General features: G+C 44.6%; 1 protein-coding gene across 6 annotated transcripts in view; it reads left to right on the forward strand.

The window, feature by feature from the left end:
• Nucleotides 1-13,131, forward strand: part of LOC145438239 (uncharacterized) — a 49,570-nt gene that overhangs the window by 33,566 nt on the left and 2,873 nt on the right. For 2 of the 6 annotated variants that reach the window (XM_080315615.1, XM_080315617.1), the window contains 8 exons: nucleotides 642-2,212; nucleotides 2,455-2,633; nucleotides 2,716-2,930; nucleotides 3,611-3,861; nucleotides 5,964-6,174; nucleotides 7,042-7,129; nucleotides 8,329-8,766; nucleotides 12,739-12,894. In XM_080315615.1, the coding sequence (XP_080171741.1) occupies nucleotides 642-2,212; nucleotides 2,455-2,633; nucleotides 2,716-2,930; nucleotides 3,611-3,861; nucleotides 5,964-6,174; nucleotides 7,042-7,129; nucleotides 8,329-8,766; nucleotides 12,739-12,894 (3,109 nt within the window). The remainder of the gene's footprint in view (nucleotides 1-641; nucleotides 2,213-2,454; nucleotides 2,634-2,715; nucleotides 2,931-3,610; nucleotides 3,862-5,963; nucleotides 6,175-7,041; nucleotides 7,130-8,328; nucleotides 8,767-12,738; nucleotides 12,895-13,131) is intronic. The other 4 variants (XM_080315616.1, XM_080315618.1, XM_080315619.1 and 1 more) reach the window with 4 other exon arrangements.

Raw genomic sequence — 13,131 nt, forward strand, 5'->3', positions numbered from 1 at the left:
AGGAAGTACTGGTACCTTTTTGAATCGCGCCTTTTTCAGTTTATTCGAACGGTTACATTCTGTAATCTAGTCTGGCTCGCTGAACTTTATTTCCGAAGCGCTGCAACAATAGATTGATGAAATGACACGTCTTGTGTAGCTTCGACTAGGATGAAAATCAAAGGCATTATTTCTATTACTGATTGAGGGACTCCGGTAACGCCTCGCTTAGAGAGCTCAGTCAAAACGCCTCTTCGACTGGCGACGAAGTTCTAGTCGGGTATTGTCTTGAAGTAGGAAATGATACGTTTCCACTATCCGCCGATGACAGGCTGAGGCGCTTATTTGAAATCTTCATGATTTACGATCCTCGCCAGTATCAAAGGCGTGAACGGCGTCTCACCCGAGATGGCGCATATAGCGTCGTAAACGATGCTTATTCGATGTGTATTGCTCGGAATAAGTCCGCCTCGTCTGTATTATGCCGGGCAGAGGTGGTCAGTAACGTACTTCTACTTTTTTGAAGTACTACTTGCGCTGCTTACTTAGACGTCTTCTACATCTAATTGAACGTTTTTTGGCGGAACTACTCGCTCTTTAGAGTTGAAATTAGTTTTAGCGTTACTTCAACGCCCTTGAAAGCAATTCTGGCCTTGTTTCAGTTCAACGTAGGCGAGGACGAACCAGAAGACATCGCGCAGAACATGATTGAAGCCGACTACGTGGAGGAGGCCGACAAGGAGACGTTCGTAAACGAAGTGCAGCACGTCTGCGTGCAGGCCAAAAACGAGTTCGAATTCGGGGCGAAAAGCGACACCGCGTCTGTACCTCCCGAAAACGGTGTTCCCGTAGACCGTGTCGCTGATCTCGCAAAAATCGGGGAAAACGCGAGCGAGCCCGGATCTGCTTTAGGCTCGCCGAAGACAGACGCCGGGTCTGATATTACCGCCGATCAACAGCTGGACCAAGCCGAAGCGGACGGGACTGTGTTTCATAAACCGGGGCACGATGACACAGTAGCGCCCTTAGCGTCTAAGCAGGCGTCGGAGACATCAAACTTGCAGCGTTCTGCTAGTGAGTCTAGTGTTTCCAGTGTTACGAGCGGCGGGACAGCGCCCGGACAGGGCCAGCGTCGTGCCACGGCAGTACCAGAGCAATCGAACCATCAAGACCGAACCAACGAAGTTAACTTTTCAACCTCACAAACGCAGAATACGTTGTCTCAGATTATGTCGGGCGATGTCAAGGCGTCCACAGGACCAGACACTCAATCGAAAAAGCCGAAAATGCTGGACACGGCTGACCTGGACAAGCAGCTGTCTGCGATCATGGCCCACCCTGATACTTCGAAGCATTCGGGTGGAGTGTTCAGCCCGACTAAAGTAGTTGCCCCGGGTAAGCCTATCGGCTCGGACACGCCGCTGGCGCAATCTCAACCGGCCCAGGGCCGGGTGAAGATGGTCCCGGTGTCATTGCCTAGTGGCGAATCAGTGATGGTGTCTTTGGACTCGTTGCAGTCCGCGATTAACGGAGAGGTTAGAGGACGTGTCCAGGGTGGTCAGACACAAGCCAGTGTCCCGGTCAGTACTTCGACCGCGGATGGAAGTGTACTGGTCGGTAGTCGTTTTCAGGTGTCCAAAGTGGAGGACGTGATTGATGGTCCGGCGCTTCGTAAAATATCTGACGCCAGTGCCACCCATGATGACCTGGTCCGGAAACCCAGAGACGACGACCTGACCAGTCACAGCAGCGATAACCCTTCCTACCAGGACACGGCGAGCAGCGATAAAAGCAGCGTGACTTCAAATGGAAATCGGTCCAATCGGGGCGGCTCTATCGCTGTGACGCGTCCCGGCTTTTTCGTGGACCCCATTCTGACGCAGACCACACAGGACAGGGTCAAGTCGCCCGTACGCACTGTGGGCCGGTTTCAAGTGATATCTCGACCTGAAGATCTAGACGAGAAGATAGGCGTCCAGGCGACGAAAACCCCGACAAAACCCGCTCAAGACAGGCAGGGAACGTCGGAGAGCGCGCCCGATCGGAACTCTCACATGCGGGACAGGTTTTCGGTGTTCCCCGACGAGCAGAGGTTGCGTCGCGACGTGTCCAACGAGGCGTTTTCGTCAGAGCCCCAGAAGTTGCCCGTGTCGGACACGTACCCGAAACCAGTGTACCAGTACCCGGCTCAGTACACGTCGACTTATTTTCCGACCACAGACTCGCAGACAAGGTATTTGTTGCGTTTTTTTTTTACTTCTGATTTTTTTCATTTTTACATTTTTGATTTTTGGTGGCATTGTTTCAAACAGCGATATTGGAGGCATTTTCATTTTTCAATCTCTTTTTGTTCTTTTTAAAGATACCAACTAATTAGGGTTGTAACGACGTTGTTTTATGATGGCTATGCTGGCGACAATTCCCTTTTCTTTTCATTCTTTCCATCTTTAATATTTTTTTATTTTATTTTTAAATTTCCAACTACTTTGGATGTAACGGCATTGTTTCGAACAGCCATGTTAGCGACGCCGTGGACGGAGATTCTCTGACGTCCTTCAAGAACGGACCGGTCAACGGTTATCAGGCGGGAACCGGGTCGATACGCTCGCGTACCAGCAGCTTGAACAGCGACTGGAGCAACACGTCTCAACTGGGTGAGTTATTTTACATTTTTTCAATTTAAAGGATATTACTTATATGGCGACGTCGGTGTTGATATTCGGATTTAAATTCTAGCCACGCCACAGCAAGACACTGTCGAAGGAGGAGCGGACGCTTCATCCAGTTCGACCAGCTCGACCGAAGAGTCTGACACGCCACGCAAGCAGGTACCGGCGGACCAAAGCAAAATCCATTCGAACGCAGTCGCGGCCTCGCAGGGCCTACACAACGGCGTCCAACATGGCATTCCGCACGCGATGCACGGGGTTTACGGCGACGCTAATATGATGGTATGTTGAGCGGTGTCTTTGAAGTTGAAAATTAGTAGTATCTTCAAATCCAGTGGTAGCATGAATTCATTGAAATGATGTTGTTGAGATTGAAAATATGTGGAAACTCAGAAGTTCAGTTTGGGAAAATATCTCTAAATTCGGTGAAAAGCCGCTTGGAAATTGAAAATATGTGGTAACTTCCGAGTTCAGCTTGTACTGATGTCTCTAATTTCACTAATGGTCACTTGGAAATTGAAAATTGGTGGAAACTCCCAAGTCCAGTTTCTGAAAATATCTCCGAATTCTGGGAAATGTCGCTTATGAATTAGTGGAAACTACCAAATCAAGTGTGAAAAAATATCTCTAAACCCCGTAGATGCATAATTCTGTTGAAATGTCGTTTGGAAATGGAAATTAGTAGAAACTACAAGTCCGGTTTGTAAAAATATCTCCAAAAGCATTTACGACAAAAGGCAATGAGAGCATGTCAATGTCTTGTTATAAGCCACTGAAAATGTATATCCGTAAATAAACATGGCTGCGTACATACATGGTATACTCGACTTGTTGATAATCTGGGCTGAGACAACAAATCCAAAATAATTAGTGTTCCTTGCCCCTCAAAGTCACACCCTCTTCTGGAAGCTTTCGACGAGTCGCATCCCAACGGGGGCTAAAACTTTCTGTCCCAATTTTAGGCACTGACTCGGGACCCCCACATGATGCCGGGCCCGTACGGCGTCCTGCCTGGACACCCCGCAGCCGCACGTCACCTGCTCCGCATGCCCCGCCACGAAGCGCTACAAGACATGCAATACTCGTACCGGTCCGGCACGGTGACGCCTGACATGATCGAGTCGCCCACGCCGTCTCAGTATGGCGAGGAGAAAAGTGAAGAAGATTCAGACGGGCTGTCGGATGACATGGATTACAAGGCTATGATAAAGAGGTTGGCCGGTGTTTATCTGTTCGTAGTTTAGTGTTTAGTGGGGTTAGGGTAAGGTCTGGTTATATTTGGTTGGGTTAGGGATCGGGTTAGCTCAGGGGTGGGCAAACTTTTGAGCTCGCGGGCCGCATTCAACATCTAAATCCATGCGCGGGCCGCACTATATAAAATTGAGATTATAAACCAAAACGCAATGTTGGTATTTGATTATATAGTGAGGAAATGGAGATGCTTATTTAGAACAAAACAAACATTGCTTTGATGATGTCGAACACACGTCAGAAACATAGTGGCGAGATTTCATAGGCTGGTCGACCTCAATAACCAATTTGTCAAAACTATAGAGATGAAAGTCGGTTGTCCCTATTCTTGAAACAGGATTGAAATTTAAATCTGTGAGCAGCGATCTGTTCTTAGATTTACTTATTCCACTTTTGGTTCAGTTCCAGGACACACAATGCTGACAGCATCATAACCATATTAGCTTTAAACACGCTTCTACGATATGTAGATAAAATATAAATACCCCATCGCATACTGAGAACGAATCTACCTAAGACACGTGTGAATCGTTTGTATAAGCACATCATTAAAATAATTAAATTAGGAGTGGCCAATATGAAATCCGACTCGTGATCCGAATTATGTCAATCTCGTTTAGGATTTCTGTTGTGTTCGGTAGTTGAAACCTTTCAAACTGCGTGGGCCTTGAGATCGGGCTGTCGCGCCAGAAATTTAACATAAAGTAAGGAAGTATTTACCTTGGAACAGCGGTTTTCAAACTTTTTAAGACACGCCCCCCCCCCCTTACGATGGGGAAAGATTTCGTGCTCCCCTTATGGTCATATCACAAAACGCAACGAGGGTGCTAGCAAACCTAACTGACAGTTTGGCACTGAAGGTTACGACTGTGGACGAGAGATTTTTAAATATGAAATTGAGACTAAATACAGAGCAACAATTATGAAGTTAATGAGAATCGCGCTCTTTTTTTTAGTGGAGCTCAGCTTCGGGCCCCCTTCAAACGCTTTCACGCCCTCAAGGGGAGAGGGGGTGCACCCAAGTTTTAGAATTATCATGGTGAAATATACTAAAAAAAAGTTCAATCAAGTTCCTGCATTTTGGTAGGCATTTTATCAATATTTAAAAAAAGTTTCGTTATACTCTCGCGGGCCGCACAGAACGGTGTTGCGGGCCGCATGCGGCCCGCGGGCCGTAGTTTGCCCACCCCTGGGTTAGCTTGTGTTATAGTTTGAGTTTAATGTTAGGAACTACGTCTGGGCATACTCAGTCATTATGATGTCGTTAACAGTATGAAAAATGTGGAAAGTTAAGACATGTACCTTTTGTGCTACCGCAAAGAATATGGTACCAGTTCAACGTCACATTAATGATAATTTGATATTCTTTTCACTCTGCTTACTTCACACCACTTTGCGGAATGCTGATGGCCTAGCACAACTCTGTAGAAGTGTCATTTCCACTAACGTGCGTATCTTGGTATTACAAGTTTCGTATCTGCGCTACAAGTTATTGAGGTTTCAAAGCTTCCGCAGTGAAAAATACTATCAAAACTATAATTTTTGTTGATAAGTTGACTGTTAGTGGCAAGGAGGGTGTAATTTCAGTGCACGAGAGAATCATCTCCTACTATTTAACTCGTATCATTGGAAATAAGATTAATATTAATCATTGTGTCCAGCCGTAATATTACGTGTGCAAAAATTAATGTTTTGGCATAAAAAAGCGGTTGAAATAATAGTAGTATACAAATAAAACTACTTCAGTAAGTGAAACGATTGAATAGTATATTCATATTGATATAAACCTGAATATTTTCGGCTGACACTCGGGATTATCCAACAAGTGTTTGCCAATTGCAGAATTTATGGCCTTTGCTTATTTTCACGAGTGTCAGCCGAAAATATTCGGGTTCATTTTAATATGAATATACTATTCAATTGTCTATTGTAGTTCTGTACCTCCAAGAATCTGTTTAAGTGAAACAAGTAGATAAAAGGTTTGCCGATCACCGTCGATTTTGAAATCCTCGTCGTTACGGAACTCTTTTCGTTTCCGACCTTTACCGATCTCGTTCCGTACAGGCATATACGCGAGCTGGAGAACGTCATCAAGAAGCACCGCCAGGAAGTGGACCGCCTGCGTCGCAACAAACGCAAGACGAAGCAGAAGTCCAAGTCTGCGAGCAAGTCCGCCGCGCAGACGCAAGCCGCGAAACAGGAGGGCCGGGCCAAAACTAAATTGTCGGCGAGCGTGAAGCACCCGGCGCCCACCGCTGGCGTTCAGCAGAGTCAGGTACGGCGGCGGTTGATTTACTCGGTGAGATGAGCGTGGGTTTGGATTTGAATTAGGTTGAAGGCTTAAATTAGAAATTGATGTGGAAATTTCCAATTTTTGTGCAACTTTCATGTGATTTTCAGTTGTTAGTCTCGATATAGGATTATTTGGAAGCTGGCCGAAAAAAATTTTCATTTTGAAACGTTGTTCGCTCTTGTCTGTAAATTAATCGTCAATGTCGGCTGATTACTGGAGGGGCCTTCCGTTATAGTTTTAAATACACATGGACGACACATCGTTGAATATAATGATTGATAATTGTCAATGGATTATGTATACGAGGCTTTTACATGGAACTACAGTTTCTATTGGAGTAAAACATCCAATAAACTTTTCGGATGCCTGTTTTTAAGATATATCAGCGCTCTAAATGGATTTAAACAGATTAAAAAAAGTAAACCAATCAGGCAGAGAATGATGTGACGGTAAAAACTACATCTCTTTTCGCCGTGACGGCAGCATGAACCAATTTGCGCTCGGTTAGGTAACAACAGTGATATTGTGAAAATAGATGTGCAGAATGGTCATTGTAGCAGTTTTTCGTCTCAATTTTAAAACTGTGGATAAGTTTTGACACAGCGACGTGTTGCACAGTACACTGTACCAGAATTTTGATATTGAATTCCGATCGACATTTCCGGATGTTAACTTTTGAATTCTTTTAAACGAATTTATCTGAGCAATGTCATAATGTCGCCAGCGTCTGTGTGACGAGCTTGAAAGTCATAGTCAAAATGTTCAGCCACACATTCAGTGAATATAGTAGAATCAAGTCCATACAAGTTCGAGATTCTCTGTATTTTAAACACGTTTTTATCCTTACAGATGCCCGATTACCAGATGAAAGGGGACACCAAAATAAAACCGACCACGGTTGCCAAAGCGCCCAGCGCGCAGCAAGACGTCAAGCCAGGTACGTTCTTATCAGAATTTTTTGTGTCGTCCGCAAGTAACTTCCGCTATCATTCACCCGTACTGTCCCAGTGTCGTCTAAACTGTGTCTTTTCACCTTTCTATGCACGCCAGTAGCCGTCCGAGGACGTAATAAGTGATTACAGGTAACGGATGTTGCGCGTCGATGATATTTGATGTCTTACTTGACGATGTTTACATGTAAAGTGTTGGTGTCTGAAATGATTCCGATGTGTCAGTGTTTGGTAACATCACTTCGAGTTCATGTTATCGCTGTCATTGGATATAGTGGTTTAATACGTGTGCGATACCTCAAATCCTCAAATAGTAGCATATGGTGACCTCAAGTTGCGTTCTGCAGATGTGTTTTTAGAAGTTCGGCATGTGAAAGGAATAATGAGTCGTTTAAGTTGAGATCAGGGCTCACTTTATGTTGTCTGTGATTACTGATCAGCGAAGATGCCAGTGTAACAGCAGTCGAAGTGGAAACATTGTTGTAAAATCACGCTTGTGATGTGTAGACTAGTGCGGCACGCCATGCTATCAAAAATTAACGGTACGATAATTTTTTAACGTGGTTTTGTTTAAAAACTGAAACCAACAGATCTGTTTACGATACCATCAAAAATTATAGCCCGCGATGATTTTTTAACCGTGTTTCAAACGTGGAATTTACACATCAACTTGCTACACTGTCAAAAATCATCGCGGGCTATAATTCTTGATAACTCTTGATAAGGGGCACGCGAAAAGTCTTTGGGTTAATAAATTGTTTAGCGAGTTGAATAGATTCTTTACTGCAATGAATGTAGTTCTGAAAGCAACAATCAAGTTCAGTACTGCCAGCCATATATTCAGACAATTTGCTTATATCTGTTACACTGTTAGCACTGTAATGGCATTCATAGCTGGACAAATAGAAAATATTGAGTTTTTTTTAAATTTAATTGGAGTTACTTAATTCACAAAAAGTTGGATGTTGAATTAAATTCTGGATTGTAAATAAATACAACAAAATCGGGTTCAGTCCGTATCAAATTAGAGTTCATCCTCATAAGTATGAGAATGGCCTTTAGCATTTTCTGGAAAACCAGTAATTAAATTCAAATTAAATTAATGGCGTTTCGCTCAAATCAGTCTAATTCGACCGATTAGTTGTACAAGCCTGCTCACATTTACCCTCTGGTTTTTCTCGCGCAGCCACGTCAGAAAGCGAAAACCTGCAAGCTCTGACCGCTATCCAGAGACAGCATATCGCTAGCTCAGTGAGGAGTAAGGTATCGGTGTCCCCGCAGCACATGGGCGCCATCTTGAGACGAGGTAGCGACGTGCCAAAGTCCAGCACCCCGGTCGCCGGCTCGCGCTTCGTCCACCCCAGGTCGCTGAGCCAGTCCCTGTCCAGGCGCGTCGGCATCCCGCTCGAGCAGCCCGGGCTCAACGCCAGCCGGCCCCACACCCCGGACCTGCAAAAATCCGAAGCGGGAAGTATGTCGTCGCCAGTGTCCGCGGCCCGGCCCAGGTCGCAGCGTCGGAAATTGTCCGACCACGGAGGGAACGTGGACGGCGAGGGGTACCGGGACCAGACCAGGCCGCATCACCTGCCACTCGTGGCGCCTTGGATTGTCCCGTCTTTCTCAGGTTGTTAGTAGAGCGTAGATCATAGATCGTTTCTCAGCTTGCGTGCTTGCCTTTTCGTCAGATTTCAGTTGAGGATGCTTTTGCGTTAACAGAGCCTGGTAGAGTTTTTTTCAGCTGATTCCTCTTTTGTTCCCGCAGAATCGTAACGGAGTCATTTTGCGATTTGTTTTTCGCTTTCATTTCGCGACTAAGCCCTTTCGCTTGAATTTTGTACGCCGCGTTTCCTTACGCTTCTGTCCTGTGTCAAAACGTAGTTTTTTTTCAAAGTAAGATTCTTAGAGGCACAGAACTTCAATATACTATTGATAATATATATAATAATACATTCATATTGAGCTAAAACCGAATATTTTCGACTCGCACTCGTCAGGAACTAGTAGCAACCTATAGTTCATGCCAACAAAAATAGTTAATGGATAATCCAAAAATGGTACATTAAGATTAGGCCATCTGTTCACCCGGTATTTGGTGATACGATTGTTGATATCAATGTTCTCCTCAATACTCTACCAGTTGCTGACACCCCTGACGAGTGTCAGCCGAAAATATTTGAGTTTATTTCGATAATATATTGTTCTATTGCAGTGGTTCTTAACCTTTTTTCCTCCAGCGCCCCCTTTCAACAATTATCGTGCTCCAGCGCCCCCCCCCCCACTTCATAATGTAAGGAATGTAATAAAGACAATGAGTAAGAGGGAGGGCACTTCGTCAACCCCCTAAAAACGATTGCCTTGCGCACCCATAGCGTGATAAACCGAACTTCTGAGGGCTTCGCCCCCACGAACCCAATATCGTGATTTCGATGGTCAGCAAAGTTTGTGTGGCCTGGTCGCCGTAGGTACCAAAATTTTCTATAATGCATGAATGAATAGATGGTAATTACATATATAAGTCGCTATAAACTTTTTATCCTCTCAGCCCACGTAATCAGATTTACCAGTAGCACTGAGTGAGCTGTTGTATAGGAAAATAAAGGGCACGTAATTAATAATTAAAGATATTCGGGCGTACCCGCAGGTACAATTATTCGTTACCAGGGCCGTAACAGCACTTCGTCAGCCCCCCCCCCAAACAAAAAACGTTGGTCCTGGGCCCCCATCGGGTGATAAACCAAGCATCCGGGGGACTTCACTCCCAGACCCCCATTAGGCTGTCCTCTATTTGCTGATAGCCTATTAGGTATCTACATTGGGTGTCCATTTACTGAGGTAGCTATTCTCGCCTAGTCGCGCTAAGCGCGAAAAATTTCACTAATTAATGATTGAATTGGTCAATATCATCGGGAATTGCATGTAAATTGAGATTGATTTTTATCCTCTCTCTGCTCACGTAAACACATTTACCGGTAGAGCTGAGTGGGGTGCAATATTCCCTCTAAGCTGCGCACGTGCGCAGTGCTGACACGGTCTCTACGCACAGAAAATCTACGTTGCGCACAACAAATCCGAAGTTATTACCTTTTTTTTAGTCGTTACGCACTGTTGTCCAGGGGCCAGCGCAGTGAGTTGCTGAGTGTGCGCAGACTCATCAAAACTTAAAGCGAACATTGTGAGGTTTCTTGGGAACTGTAGGGCCCGTTACTAATAATTAAATATATTCGGGCGGGCGAACCCGTTGGTATGACTTCGTTGCATGATGTTATTTCGTGACCCCCTGTCTGCAATACAAAAAATATAGAATCGCCCAACAGGAATATCCCTGTCGCCCAATCGTACTAAACTAAAAGACGCACACGATTTCAGATTGGTATTTCTTCACTGACATAAAAAATTTTCCCTGCCAGATGGAATTCGTTTTCTGGGGTTCGGATTGCCAAGACAGGAACATTCGGTGTCAGTCATTTAGGCGCCCATGGACAATTAAACCTAAATGTATTTTGAAGGCAATATGTAACGAAGTTTTCGGTGTTAATTTGCACTGAATACTCATTAAGGATATGTCCTATCACCGCATCATCTACTGCGGAGCCATTTTTCTCCAGCGCCCCCCTGAGCCCAGCGCCCCCCATATCGCCCCCTGAGCGTTTCCGCCCCCCTTCAAAATCGCCAGCGCCCCCTGGGGGGCGCTGGGGGCAAGGTTAAGAACCACTGTTCTATTGTATATTTCAGACTAAGTAGGTACCGCATACTGTGTCACAATAGCGACGTAATAGTGTCTGCTCAGTCGAGCGATCCAGAATTATGGTTACTACTTAGCGAAAAAATTCGCGAAATATGTACGCATTCTGGAATTCGGTCGATTTAAGAATTCCAAGCTAGGTTAGAGATTTTTGATAGGGCAAGACTAAATTTTTCTTGATTTCGTAGCGCCTCAATTTATGGTATTTAATCAGATGCCCAAAATCTTGATTCTATACGTTATGCTTTCCTAATCCGGCTTGGGCCTGAAATATTTTGTATCTGGATCCTGAAAAACGGGTATCCATTCAACTGTGGCGGAGGCTTGCTGGTGCGCTGAGGAGGCTGTTAATTGCTGTTATCTGTCAAATCAGTCGCTTTCACTAACCTTTGTGTCGCGATGACATCAATCGTTACTATGATTTTACTAATCAGCTTGGCTACATTACAAATCGTCTTGACATCGAACGATTGCAATCGCAATTTTGGGATTGGGATCATATCAATCGCCATTCATATACGGTACTCATCCTGTAGCATCTTGATGTGTTTTCCCTGCACCCAAAACTTTATATAGCGCTCAACTTTGAGCTAATCGATAAAAGTACTATGTGTGCACTCCGAAATGCTACGTAGGGAGTAGTGCCACTCTCCGTCTGTTACGGATATGGAAGAGACTTTGTGCTCTTACAGTGTTCAAGTGTTTTTGTGAGACAAAATCTCCGTAGCGATGTCAATATCGGAGGTTCACCGGGTTGATTAGTTTCAACTTGGTCAAACTACGTCATTAGCACTTTGCAAGCATTCCGTGTTCTAACTAGTAAGGTGTTTCCGACGTTACTTCTGGTTGTGTTTAAGTACAGATGTGGTCGAAATAGTCATCGTTGGTACCCAAGCAGTAGAAGTGATGTAAATTTATACCCGAGTAGAAGTATGAAGTTAGTGTTCTAGGTCCGGTTCTGCCTAAAAATCTGAAGACTGCTGAGTAGTAGGAGCGGATGCAGTCTGAATCATAATCGTTTGATTGAGTAAAGTAAGCAGGCAAAATCTACTTGAATTTATCAAGAATTCGATGTAACTTTTTTTGTGATTATTAGAGCAATATTTTGTCAAAATTGTTCACAGCCCATTGTGAATCACAAACGGTCAAATGAAACGAATAGGTCGCTACGGTGCTGTGCTCCACGTATGGCAACCGTAGTGTACGCACAACTTCTAGGCTAGACTGCTAGGTCAGCAAACTGCTGCTGTTAACATTCTTTCTCCATTCTTGGCAAGCTACTTGGTAACGACAGACACTTTCTGCCCGAGAATGTAGGAAAGTATCTTTCGTTGTTGCACTACAGCAAATATTAATTATTTCCCATGTAATGCGTGATGTAACTACTGGAATTCTTCACAGGTCCAGATTTCGTTAAAGTAAATATTTTTTCATGTAAAAATTTGTCAGTTTTCAAGTCGAAAAAGCTTTTTCAGACCAAACTACTCCGTAAGGACAGGTAGTTCCAACCAGAAATGAAGATGAGTAGTACAACTCCACCACTATGTGGGAAGACACCTAATTTGCATACATTTGGTCTAAATTAAATTTTTTTTGGGTCTAAAAGGATCAAAATTTTGATTTTTTTTTTTGGTCAAAATCTTCTGTTTTTAGGGAAAAAAAATCGCCCTATATGTAATGAATATATTCTCTATCTACCTTGGTACTTTGAAACAGTAGAAGTACTTTGTTACTGACCATCTCTGCTCGAGTATGTATGATCACTACTATGACGGCCTCTGTTGATATCTACCCCCCCCCCCCCCCCCCCCAGCTGAGATATCCCGGCGTGATTCGAACCGATTCGTGAAACAGGAAAAGAAACGTCGCGGCTTGCCTCGCCGAAAAAAATGCGTCGGCACCACACCATCGCGGACGGCTTTCTGAACCGGTCCATGCCGTCGGCGATGTGGAGCAGCGCGTCTGCCGCGACGAAACGAATGAGTTTCCGAAAGTCCGAAAGCGATCACGGTACCTTATAGAGGCGGTGTGCCCGAGAGCTTGCCGAATGCTACGCCTTGCGTCACGTGTCGATCAGCCTGCGTCACGGGATTAGACGATAGTTTTGCATCGATGCTAGCGGCCGTCGCTGTAATTTACGATGGCTGATATGTTTTTGGCGGATTTAATTGCCGCGCTTCATCATCAGTGAGAAGCTTTGTTCAAAAACTTTTCACGTATGCAAGGGCCCCGTGGATATACTCAGGT

This window comes from Botryllus schlosseri, chromosome 4 (genome assembly GCF_051294905.1).
Source record: "Botryllus schlosseri isolate E-star chromosome 4, Bs_hap1, whole genome shotgun sequence".
In the NCBI taxonomy this organism is placed as follows: domain Eukaryota; kingdom Metazoa; phylum Chordata; class Ascidiacea; order Stolidobranchia; family Styelidae; genus Botryllus; species Botryllus schlosseri.